Raw genomic sequence first — 11,959 nt, 5'->3', positions numbered from 1 at the left:
CAAAGTCGGTGTAAGCGAGAGTTGTCCCAAACGCCCACCTCGCCCCTCTTCTCCACAGCCTTTAACAGATTGCATGATTTTTTGTTTTTGTTTATTCTCTCTCTCTCTCTGCTGTGTGTGTGTGTGTGTATGTGTGTGCGTGTGCGTGTGCGTGTGTGTGTGTGTGTGTGTCTGTTTAAATAGAAAAGTCCAGGATGTTGGTTCTAGGGGAGTTAGTCCAAGGACCTCTTCCAGGGGATGTGATTAATAACCCACTGGTAGAACTTCTTCCTCTTCAGCCCTGGGCCGCGGACAGGGGCGCAGGATCCTCTTTCAAAACTGTTGGTTCTGGGGCCATTTCCCATTCTCCAGAGAAAGTGCAGGCTCAGGGTGCGCCGCAGAAAACTGATGTACAGTTGACCTCCCTTCTCGTCTTCGTCTGGAGGCTTCATCATATTTGGGGACGCAATGGGACAGAGGTGACAATTAAAGTGGTCCTAAATAGACGACTGGCCTGAACCCAATACCCTGAAATGGTAATATGGTCATTATTTAAAAAGTGTAGGTATTTTCTGGTGTTTTCCCATCAAGTACCTGCCTAATTTCTGTATGGCACACGCCAGAAATCAATAGAAGTTAACAAGTCCTCCAAACAGTCTCCATCTCTTTGTTTAATCTCCTTTACAATAAAGCCAAGGGGAGAGAATTAAAAATCTTTGAAGTAGACCAAGGCTCAAAGGAATCAGCCAAGTAGACTTAAAGTAGTCACTTATTTCCCAAAACTGGTTTGTCGGGGAACAATAAAAGGAAGTAAAATTTATGGAGAAATTATACAGTGGATTTGTCACTTAAAATATCGTAACTGTCTCGAGGACAATACCCCATGCTGAGGATTAATGGTCCCGCCGGACCTTTGATTCACCAGTGCCTTTTCTTCGCCCTTGACAAATTGGATTTTTAGGAATGGGAAGGTCGCCTGGACCATTGTGTGCTAGCCATTCAGAGGCCTCGATTATGCAGGGGGCTGAGGGAACCACTCCATGTGACCCTCTCGGGTGGGACTCTGCAGCTGCTTCGCAGCGCAACTCTCTCACCAAACTCCGCGCCCTTGCGCTCGCGGTGCCAAAAGCCTCCCGCCCAGATTGAAAAGGCTCAGTGCATGCCCGCCCGCGTCACTCCGCGGGCGGAGATCGCACGTCGGGGCGCGGCTCCCTGGCTACTGCGCAGCTCCAGCTCTGTCACTCGCGCCCTTCTGAGGACCTGGCGCACCCGAGCGCCTGCCTGGGGGCGGCGGCTGCAACAATGCATGCAACCGCCCGACCTCTAGCCACCAGCGTGAGTGCCGACTGCTGCATCCCGGCCGGCTTGCGCCTCGGACCGGTACCTGGTACCTTCAAGCTGGGCAAGTACCTGTCAGACCGCAGGGAGCCCGGTCCCAAGAAAAAGGTATTGGCCATTCAGACCTCTGCCCTCTGCGGTTCGCCTCAGTCCCCTGACCCGGGAAAGGGGTAGAGAGAAGAAACGGAGAAAGAGAGTGATTGAGTCGTTACCTGCTAATTCTGCCGGGTGGAAGGGAACTCCTATTATTCTGAGCAAGTAGTCTCTTTAACTGTGAGAGCTGGAAGGGGTCGGACTGAGAGGATAGAATATGGCAGAGAGGGGACAGCTCTGGGTGGGGGTGCACTGAACGCTGTAGGTGCTGGGACCATTCGCAGCTTGCGTTTCCTTCTGCACTCTCGCGTCTCCTCAGTCAGATTGGAAGCCCACTCCACCACACCCTGTCCGCAGCTCTCTCTGCAAAAGCACCCTCTTTCTGTGGGCGCAGGGCATCGAGAACCTTTCTTCCCTTCTGCCCTTCAATATGTTAATTTGAGGCCTAATTTCACTTTAAAATAATTTAATCCGGTTCTTTTTTTCCCGGAAAAAAGAATCTTTGGGAGGCTCTCAGTTCCTAGAACCTCCCCAGATATTTTTTTCCCTTGCTCATGTCGGCTTGTGGGTTTGGGGCATACGGAGAGAGCATGAGCAAGGTGCTGGCTCTGACGCGGGCTCAGAGGGCGAAGGGTGGTCATCCGCGCCGGGCACAGGGTCAGAGCTCCTGCAGCGGGGCTCTGAGAGTCCAAAGTCCCAACCGGGGGGCTCCCGGGCCAAACCACCAGCCTTGACTCCCCAACCCTCAACACCGTCGCGACCCCTGACAAGAGAGACTTAAAGGCACCCGCTCGCTTTGGGGGAGGGGTGGTCCCAGTAGCCAAAGGTCAGCAAACAGAGACCAGGAAATGAAGGCAGAAGCTGGGGCAGAAGTGAGGACCTTGACTTCCTTGGCTTTAGCTTGCTTTGCTTGGAGCTTTCTAGTAAGAAATAGCTCCGGTGTCCAGCCAGCGGGACTTGCACCTCGCTCCTCCTGCAATCACACTATTTACCACAGCCTAAAGCAGGGCTTGGTGCCCACCGCGTATTCCTCTTTAACGAGTTTTAATTGCTTTTAAATGGCCTGCCAGCTGCGGGCAAGCTTTTCCCCTGCTTGCGCTTTATTCTGAGACATTCGCTACAGGGCTCACAGGCACCTAGGTGGGGTGCACACAGAATAAAGGAGGCATGAGATAATTTTTTTTTTTTTTTTTTGCTTGTTTGTTTGTTTGTCCAAGGGACGCTCTGGGCCCTATTTAGAAACGTCTCTGCCCTGGTGTGTTAGGGCCTCTCTCCGGACTGCAAGTGAGAGAGCTGGGGTAGTGAGGGTGTGGGGGACAACTTTGTACGAGAGGTGCCTAAGCAGGCAGGGAGGATGTTCTCAACACCCCTCCCACCTCCCCGTGTTGCCAAGATGGGGTGCAGGAAAGTGGGGGTACTGTTAGCATAGGTAGACTTCACTCTTCTCCCTTCCCCAAGCAAAGTCCTAAGGAATTCTCCTCCTCCCAGTAGCCCATAGTGGTCTGACTAAACAAAAACCAACCACTTTGCTGTGTTGGGTGGGGGTAGAGGATAAACTTTCCGTCTGGGTTGTGGGCCTGGCCACGGTGCGGGGGAGAACGACCACTGCTTGTGTTGCAGGTGCGCATGGTGAGAGGGGAGCTGGTGGACGAGTCGGGGGGCTCCCCTCTGGAGTGGATAGGGTTAATCCGGGCAGCCAGAAACTCCCAGGAACAGACTCTGGAAGCTATTGCAGACTTACCCGGAGGACAGGTACTATGGGCTTCTCCCCACACCCCCCACACCCCACCGCCAATTGAATCTACCTAATTGTCCCTGCGGTGGCTAAAAATAGTAATAGCAAAGTGCTTTAGCTAGACGTCTCATTTAAAAGTCTCGACAACCCTATGGGGTAGATACTATTGTTTTTCTGTCGAAGGATGAGGGAAGTGAAGTTCAGAGAGCTCCAGTAGCTTCTCCAGGGTCACACAGCATCAGAGTTGGGATTTGAACCTTTCTTCTCAGTTGCTTTTTGACCAATTACCCAGGAAATGACAGAAAATTGTCCTATTCCTTGCATCCCAGATCTTCTACCGAGCATTGAGAGACGTCCAGCCAGGGGAGGAGCTGACAGTGTGGTATTCTAACTCCTTGGCTCAGTGGTTCGACATCCCCACGACAGCAACTCCGACTCACGATGAGAAAGGTACCCACACTGAAAGCTTGGATGGGGAGAGTCTAGCCCTTCTCCTCCTGTCTTGAAGCGAGTCCCTAGACCTGAAGTACCTTTAGCTCGACCTACGTAAAACAGAATTCATGTTCCTTGTATTTCAAGGCAAAAAGGAGAGGTCGCCACTACCTCCTTAAAATCAACCATAAATGGTAACAATGATAGTAGTAATCTGGCTCTTAAAGGCAGGGGAAAAAGTAGGTCTTATGAATTTAATGGGGCCAGGCTTTTTCTGTTGCATATTCAAAGAGACAATTATTAACTCAATTAAAAACGAAAAAATTAGGCGTGGTAGCTGCTCACTCTTGTAATCCCAGCACTTTGGGAGGCCAGGTAGGAGGATCACTTGAGGCTAGGAGTTCGAGACCAGCCTGGGCAACACAGTGAGTCCTCTGTCTCTACAAAAAATAATTAGCCAGGTGTAGTGGTGCATGCCGATAGTCTTAGCTACACAGGAGGCTGAGGCAAGAGGATCACTTGAGCCCAGGAGGTCGAGGCTCCAGTAAGTTGTAATGTTACCACTGCATGCCAGCCTGGGTGACAAGTGAGACCCTGTCAAAAAAAAAAAAAAAAAAAAAAAAAAAAAGGAGCCTTAAGCTGTTGTTACAGTAATTACATGATGAGCTCCACAGAGTATACTCAAACCTGGAATGCTTTTACAAAGTGTAAGGACATTTCTTCTCCACTGGCTTTCCAGGAGGGCAATGCATTTCTACCGCATTTAGAAGTATTACGGTACTTACAGCTGGTCAGTTGGCAGGTACTGAGATCCTTCCATTTAAGTGGTATTTATTCATTTCCCCCTGCCTACTTAACTTGAATCTGGGATGTATCCCAGTTTCTTCTCAGATTTATTTGATTCCTTCCAAAGCCAAGAGCGGATTTATGCAAATTAAGGTGCAGTAACTAAACAGAAAAACATTTTTAAACCTTCCCTTGAACACAAGAACACTTCCTGTGGAAAGAAGTCTAGGAGGTGCTAGAATAGTTAAGGTCTTGGAGACTTCATTTCCATACATAAAGCTACCATGGCTTTTTTTCCTTGCCAATTGTCTGTAATTTCACCTAAAGACACATTATTATTTAACACAAAAAAAGAATGCTGTGAATTATTTTAACATGCTCTTTTCCTGAATTGTCTGCTCAGTCACAAACCTTTAGAAATAGGTTTAGAGAAATACAAATATGTGAATTAGGAAACACTTTATGAATAAGATGATGAAGTTTATTCAGAACTAAGGGTCACTTTAACATATCACCACCTTCTGTAAGTTAATTCTATTCATTTTGTATGTATAACATTCAAATTATCCTAAATAGTTTGTTCCTTGCATCACATTATATAAATTCTCTTGTCAACTTCTTCCAGTAAAAAGAGAAGTATAATAAAAGCCGCATAGTGGAGAACTCTCAAATCTGCCACTATAAAATTTGGAGGGCCACTCACCTTTAGGAGCCAGCCATTTCTGCACAGAATACCCTTTCTTAGGTACTCCCAAATAGTACAAAAGCAACTGGAATAGTGGTCCTTGTGTTTTCCTTTCAGCCAATTGAGCTTATAAACATTACTTATAAACATTATATGGTAACAGATGTCAAAATAAACACCATTTTTTTTTTTCTTTTCTGGAGGTGAGAAGGCATGGGTGACTGTGAACCCTGACTTCCCCAGCTTGGAGAAGTTTGAACTCTTGATCACCTTAGAGTTACATGAAAAGGAGGCAGTCACTTGTGAAATGTGTTTCATACTCTTGGCATGATTTGAATCCCAGTCTGGAGAACATGTCAGTTGCTTAGGATAACTGAAAAAACTATATATTAAACAAATGTTGCTTAAAGATTGGAAAGACAAAGAAATGATTAGGGATGGCTGCTATTCTCCCAGTACTAGCTAACTTCAGTCGGTTTCAATTTCATACTAAGATGTAGGAAAATCTTGCCCCTTTATTTTAAGAAAAAAGCTTATGTGGCTTTGCATTGAGCTGAGTCATTCTGCAGCAGACTCTGGAAACTCCCTCTTTCAAAAGAGGTAAATGAGAAAGAGAAAGGCTCTGAACTTGGAAGGAAGGTTATTTAAGACAACATACCCACCAAGAGAACCCAGGAGGTCTATTCTCTCTCTTTTTTTTTTTTAAGATTTATTTTACATGAATGTTCAGTATAAAGTAACATAACATTGAAATGGTTTTATTTAAGTCTTCAATAAACAATTAGGATAGTGTCTGATAGGCACATACTCCTCTCCCCATTTTTCTTTCTGCTCTCCTTGGACTCAGTTGGAATACAGTGCTTATTACTTGAGTTTTCACAGGTATTACGGGGTGGGGGTGGGGAGCTATTTGTGTTATGTAAACCGAGAAGTTAATATACATAAAAGGAAGAAGATCTGGAATTTTTCCCTATTGTTATTTCTATATTAATATTTCAGATAGTTGAGCTGCTTGTATATGTGAAGGGAGAATTTAACTGTCCTGTTCAATTTTATGAGACTGATGTATATTTTGGATAATTCCTTGCAGTTCAACTAATTTCTTCCTCACAGACATCTTTCCCTTCAGTATATCAATCAACCATATTTTAAAAGAATCCCAACTGCAAGATAATTTCTCTCCGCAGCGACTCTTTTAAGTGGAAATTAACTTCAGCATGTGATCAGAATGTCTCATATATGTGTCTCTTGATTGTGTTCACAAACTCTGGCAAAATTAAAAAACTAACGTTAATACTACTAAACACAAAAAAAGATTTGACACCAAACACGTATATAGTGCCTGGTATAGAATTATTAAAAGCAAAGTATCTATATTTATCGATCTATATAATTTATATTTATTCATATAAAAAAACTAATATGTTTTCTCCAAAGACTTTACTACGCTTGGATTTGTGCAGCTATCTATGAGTTGATTACCAAATGGCAGCCAGGACAAGACAATGCAACATCATCCTTCTTAGATTATCATCATCGTTTTTAAAGTATCAGGGCATAAGATTTTTTTCTTTTCTCCCAGCAAATTAAATGGGGTTAAAGAGGAAATAAAAATAACAATAATTCTGAAGAATGGCAAATCATAGTCCCTATGTGGTCCTTCAGTTGGTCACGCTCCAGGAAAACCTCAGGCGAAGTGTTTAAGGATGGAAGGGGGTGAAATGGGTGGGGAGGGGACACAAAAGACATTGTTCTATGAAAAGGAATGATTACATATGGCCTATACATACAGGATATTGTCTCGCCTGGTAATGAGGCGCTCACGACCATTAGATTGGTCTTTGTTCAGTTTATCCAAACTCCTTGACATACGCCACCTATTCTGCAAACGCCAACAGATGGGCCCAGGCACGGCACAGCCTCAACACTTGATTTAAAGCAACAGCTGCTCTTTGCTCTTACCCGGCCAGCCTGCCTGAGTGCTGCCCTTCCAACGATTTCACTTGGATGGCCCGGAGGAAGTCTTCGTTGGAAAGGCACCGGTCACCTTTCTTGGCCTCTGAGTAGTTCCAGAGGATGGAGACAGTGATAAGAGTTAGCAATTTGGGGCTTTTCGGGGTCCTTCATACAGTGGGGCTACAGAACTTACATTTCGCCCTATCCCCATACCGCTGGTCCAAACTTGGGCTTTGCCTTGGGTGCACAGGAGCTCTCTTTCTGTCTCGCTGGTTCACCTCTCACCGGGTCGTTTTTCCATTCTTTCTTACCCAGGGGAGGAGCGCTACATCTGCTGGTACTGCTGGAGGACGTTTAGATACCCCAACAGCCTTAAGGCACACCTGCGTTTTCACTGCGTGTTTAGCGGCGGCGGAGGCGGCGCCTTCTTGCACCACGAACAAGCGGCTCGCCAAGGCGCTATCCCGGCGGCTGATGGCCTCCGCCTCTCCCCGAAACCCTCGGCGCCCGATTTCGCCGCACCTTCCCAGGCAGGAACTTTGCGACTCCACCCCCAGGGCCCGCCACCAGCTCAGGCCTGCGGGGCGCGGGAGGGCATCAAGCGCGAGGCCTCTTCCGCGCCCTCGGCCACCTCGCCGACCCCAGGCAAGTGGGGGCAGCCCAAGAAGGGCAAGGAACAGCTGGACCGTGCCTTGGACATGAGCTGGGCAGCCCGAGGACAAGGCCACTTCCTCGGCATCGTGGGCGGCTCCTCGGCTGGGGTCGGCAGCCTGGCCTTCTACCCCGGGGTGCGCTCCGCTTTCAAGCCCGCGGGCTTAGCGAGGGCGTCGGCGGCCGCTCACGGCGACCCCTACCGGGAGGAGAGCGGCAGCAAGCAGGGGAACGGCCTTGCCTTGGGCAGGCTGCTGGGCGGGGGCCGGGCAGGCGGGCGCCCCGGGAACGGGGAGAACTCGGCGGGGAGCGGCGCAGGCCACCACCTTCACCACCATGCGCACCACCACCACCATCCCAAGTGCCTACTCGCGGGGGACCCGCCGCCGCCCCCGCCGCCTGGCCTGCCATGCTCTGGGGCCCTGCGCGGCTTCCCTCTGCTCTCGCTCCCCCCGGAAGAGGCGTCCGCTTTCAAGCACGTGGAGCGCGCTCCGCCAGCCGCCTCCGCGCTGCCAGGAGCGCGATACGCGCAGCCGCCCCCTGCGCCCGGGCTGCCCCTCGAGCGCTGCGCGCTGCCGCCCCTCGACACGGGCGGGCTCAAGGCTTATCCCGGTGGTGAGTGCAGCCACCTGCCCGCCGTCATGCCGGCCTTTACAGTCTACAACGGGGAGCTCCTGTACGGCTCACCGGCCACCACCGCTTATTACCCGCTCAAATTGCACTTCGGCGGGCTGCTGAAGTATCCCGAGTCCCTCTCCTACTTCAGCGGGCCCGCAGCGGCCGCCTTAAGCCCCGCCGAGCTGGGCTCCCTGGCTAGCATCGACCGAGAGATCGCCATGCACAATCAGCAGCTGTCCGAGATGGCGGCGGGGAAGGGTCGCGGACGCCTGGACTCGGGGACGCTGCCACCAGCCGTCCTGGCGGCGGGCGGCACTGGAGGCAGCGGCAGCGGAGGCAGCGGCGCAGGCAAGCCCAAGACCGGCCACCTGTGCCTCTACTGCGGCAAGCTGTACTCGCGCAAGTACGGGCTCAAGATCCACATGCGGACACACACGGGCTACAAGCCACTAAAGTGCAAAGTCTGTCTGCGGCCCTTCGGCGACCCCAGCAATCTCAACAAGCACATCCGGCTGCACGCCGAGGGCAACACGCCCTACCGCTGCGAGTTCTGCGGCAAGGTACTTGTGCGCCGCCGGGACCTTGAGCGACACGTCAAGTCCCGCCACCCCGGCCAGAGTCTGCTTGCCAAGGCGGGCGACGGCCCGGGTCCCGAGCCCGGCTATCCCCCGGAGCCTAGGGATCCCAAGAGCGACGACAGTGACGTGGATGTCTGCTACACAGACGACCAGAGCGACCCCGAGGCTGGGGGCGGCGGCGAGCGCGACTTGTAACGAGTCTTCCCGGGCAGGGGCGCTCTAGGGCCGAGCTGAGTCGAGGGTCTATTCTTGGAGAAGAGGAACTCCTGGTGGTGGGAAGAGGGACCCAATGGACAAAACCTTTTTTATTTTTGAGAGGGCGCCAGATTTAGAACCGTGAGAGGTCCCAAGTCTGGTGCTGAAACTCAGAGCAACAGTTCAGAGGTGGGGTAAATCCGCCCACCTGGACAGCTTGAGGGCGACAAGTACCTCCTCACCCCGGGCCGCTGGACTTCTTGGATGGGCTCACCCTGAATCGCCCAGGCGGTCTGCGCTTGGTGGTCAGGACCACATCAATGTGAACGTCACAGCGCCCTCGAGGGCGCAGATTTTAATTGCCACGTATTTTTAAGCTGTACTTTTCTGTGGAGGAAATTGTGCCTTTTGAAACGACGTTTTGTGTGTATTTTACATTAGCATTTCATTGCATAGGCAAAACACTAGTCACAATTGGGTAGATGTGACATTCGAACACTGGTTTCCATTTTATCTATTCTCATGTCAAAGACTATACCTTGCCCCATTGAATATATAGTGGTAGCAGGTGTACAAATTGGTCAAGTTGCAATTATTTATGAGAGAATAATGAAAAATGTAAAATATCTAAAGCATGAATCTAAGAGCACGCAATATATAATTTTAAAGAAAATATTCTATTTGGTAGAATACAAATGTGGTGTGTGTTGTTTTATAATGACCCTGTACAGTGGATATAGTATTTTGGTTTTGGTTCCAAATTGTGCAATCTTTAAGAAAAATAAAGATACAAACGAAAGTTTGTTCACTTAGTGATTTCAACAGATATTTTAAAGAAGTAGTTTAATCTATAGTGTCAAGCAGTGTTGTATTATAACACGGAAATATACCATTTCAATATGTGCATTTCACAGGCTCCCAATCAGCAGGCAAAACAATTATTTTCTAAAACCATTGTTAATCATGCTAAGTGTTTTCATGTTTACTGAAAGAAGCTCATGACCTTCAAGAAGAAAAACCTCACATATTGTCAAAAAAATTATGGAACTGTAGAATCACTATTTTTTGTTGTGTTCCCTTTTGGCGGAACTTTCCTTGGGAAGCAAAAAAGGAAACTTGCTCAGTGTCTTTTATGATTCATATATTTTATTATTAATTCAACAAATACTAAAGGAGAGTCTGTTTTGTTGGAAATGCTGATCTATTTGCTTTACTTGTAAGTTTCTTTTTTCCATGTACTTCTTTCCATGGACTTCTGCTGTCAATATTGGTCCCATTTTACAGAAAAGAAAACATACTCTTTAAGGTCACTGAGAGACACATAATTAGAACAACAAAATTAGAAGCAATGACTATATTTACTGGTTTTAAAAATTAATGCTAGCTAATGAGCAGATATCATAAAGAATATCATTTTGTTGACTAAAATTGCAAAGCACCCATCTTCCTCCCCATGTACACTCTGGGGAGGAGTTCTGTGGAGGATCAGTTAACCCCTCAGCTAAGGGCAGGTACCCGAAGAGCCCGTGTCTGTAGCACTTTTCAGACGTCAGTTTGAAGATTCTGGTGAGTCACCCAAGGGTCTGGATGTGACTCTGATAATTTAACTCAGTTTAAAATGCCCTTTATTTCCTGAATCCTGTTTGACTTGCAAGTCTCCACCTTGTCTTCCTGTTGGCAACACTGCCTCAGTCACAGGGTGGCTGGCAGGAACATTTTCTGGTACATCATAGCAGGAGGCATGGATAGGGAGGGCATCTGATTTCTACTGGTGGTGATCTGCAAGATTTCTTCTGTGAGAAAACGTATACTAGGGATTATAGGTTTTTAGTGTCAGCTGACCAGAAAATGTTTTGCTTTATAAAAGAAAGCTAACAGAAAAAAAAGTATCAACAGGTAATTATGGTGACAAAGATAACTACCATTTATCGAGGACCTATACTGTGCCAGGTTCTTATGCTGCTTGCAGTTTTTTCCTTCCCATGGGGAGGAGGACCATTGGCTTGCCCCACCAGGTTCAGGGATGGCCTCGTTACACAGAACTAGAAGTGAACTCAAGCATCTGCCTGGTAAATTGACTCCAGGAGTGCAGAGCTTCCTATTGCCTGTTTAGTATTGTGGTCCTGCCCTTTGAAGCAATTATTGCTTGAAACCAAACCCACCACTATTGAAGAGTATTGGAAATGCTTTTCTGAAATAGGAGCATGTGGGTTCTCAAGAAAAGTGACAAAGGCTGCCTAGATTTGAAACATGCAAAATGTTATTTATCAGCTATGATGGTATTGCTCCCTTCTCCTGTTTTCCGGCTCAGCACCAACTCCTGTAACTCCTGAAACTAGCTAGTAAAAATAAATTAAAAATAAGCCGGGGGCAGTGGCTCATGTCTGTAGTCTCAGCTACTCAGGAGGCTGAGGCAGAAGGCTTGCTTTAGCCCAGTTATTCAAGGCTGTGGTGTGCTATGGTCATGCCTATGAGTAACCATGGCACTCCAGCATGAGCAACATAGTGAGACCCCATCTCAAAAACAAAACAAAACAAAAAATCCTAAAATTAGTTTGGTCAAAGGATATACATTTAGAATTTAAAAAAACAAAGGACCCAATATTCTGTTTTCCTTTTGTGAATTTATATCTTCTAGACATTGTTAAAATAGATTCCAATATGAAAAAATGGAACAGCCTCTTAATCAAGTCATGTGTAATTCTCCATAGGTTGCCTCAGATAACTCATATATCTGTTAATGTATGTGCATACTATCATACATAATGCCATTATTCATTTTAACCGCAAAGTCATATCAGTGGTATACAACCAGGAACAATAATATTGTTTATTTTAATTGCTTCAGTTGAATTCCTATTTCTCAGATTATTTCTTTCAATCTCCTATCACCTTCTCTCTTCCCCCCCACCA

General features: G+C 47.6%; 1 protein-coding gene across 1 annotated transcript; it reads left to right on the top strand.

Annotated features, from left to right (window-relative positions):
- Positions 1 to 1,076: 1,076 nt before the first annotated feature.
- On the top strand, positions 1,077 to 9,873 carry PRDM13 (PR/SET domain 13). The gene is made up of 4 exons (XM_032274467.1): positions 1,077 to 1,425; positions 3,031 to 3,162; positions 3,475 to 3,595; positions 7,320 to 9,873. Exons 1-4 carry the CDS (start codon positions 1,282 to 1,284, stop codon positions 9,044 to 9,046), a joined length of 2,124 nt encoding a protein of 707 aa, XP_032130358.1. The 5' UTR covers positions 1,077 to 1,281; the 3' UTR covers positions 9,047 to 9,873.
- Positions 9,874 to 11,959: the final 2,086 nt, after the last annotated feature.

The sequence above is a fragment of the Sapajus apella genome, unplaced genomic scaffold, assembly GCF_009761245.1.
Source record: "Sapajus apella isolate SASKATOON/1434 unplaced genomic scaffold, GSC_monkey_1.0 scaffold6, whole genome shotgun sequence".
Lineage (NCBI taxonomy): Eukaryota > Metazoa > Chordata > Mammalia > Primates > Cebidae > Sapajus > Sapajus apella.
Note: the sequence above shows the minus strand (reverse complement) of the source record. Positions and strands in the feature narration are given on the sequence as shown.

What these genes read in the sequence shown, in the direction of transcription:
- PRDM13 (XM_032274467.1), top strand. Translation starts at nt 1,282, where the DNA reads ATGCATGCAACCGCCCGACCTCTAGCCACCAGCGTGAGTGCCGACTGC. An exon ending in AGCCCGGTCCCAAGAAAAAG is followed by an intron (nt 1,426 to 3,030) that starts GTATTGGCCATT and finishes CTTGTGTTGCAG; the next exon opens with GTGCGCATGGTGAGAGGGGA. An exon ending in CAGACTTACCCGGAGGACAG is followed by an intron (nt 3,163 to 3,474) that starts GTACTATGGGCT and finishes CTTGCATCCCAG; the next exon opens with ATCTTCTACCGAGCATTGAG.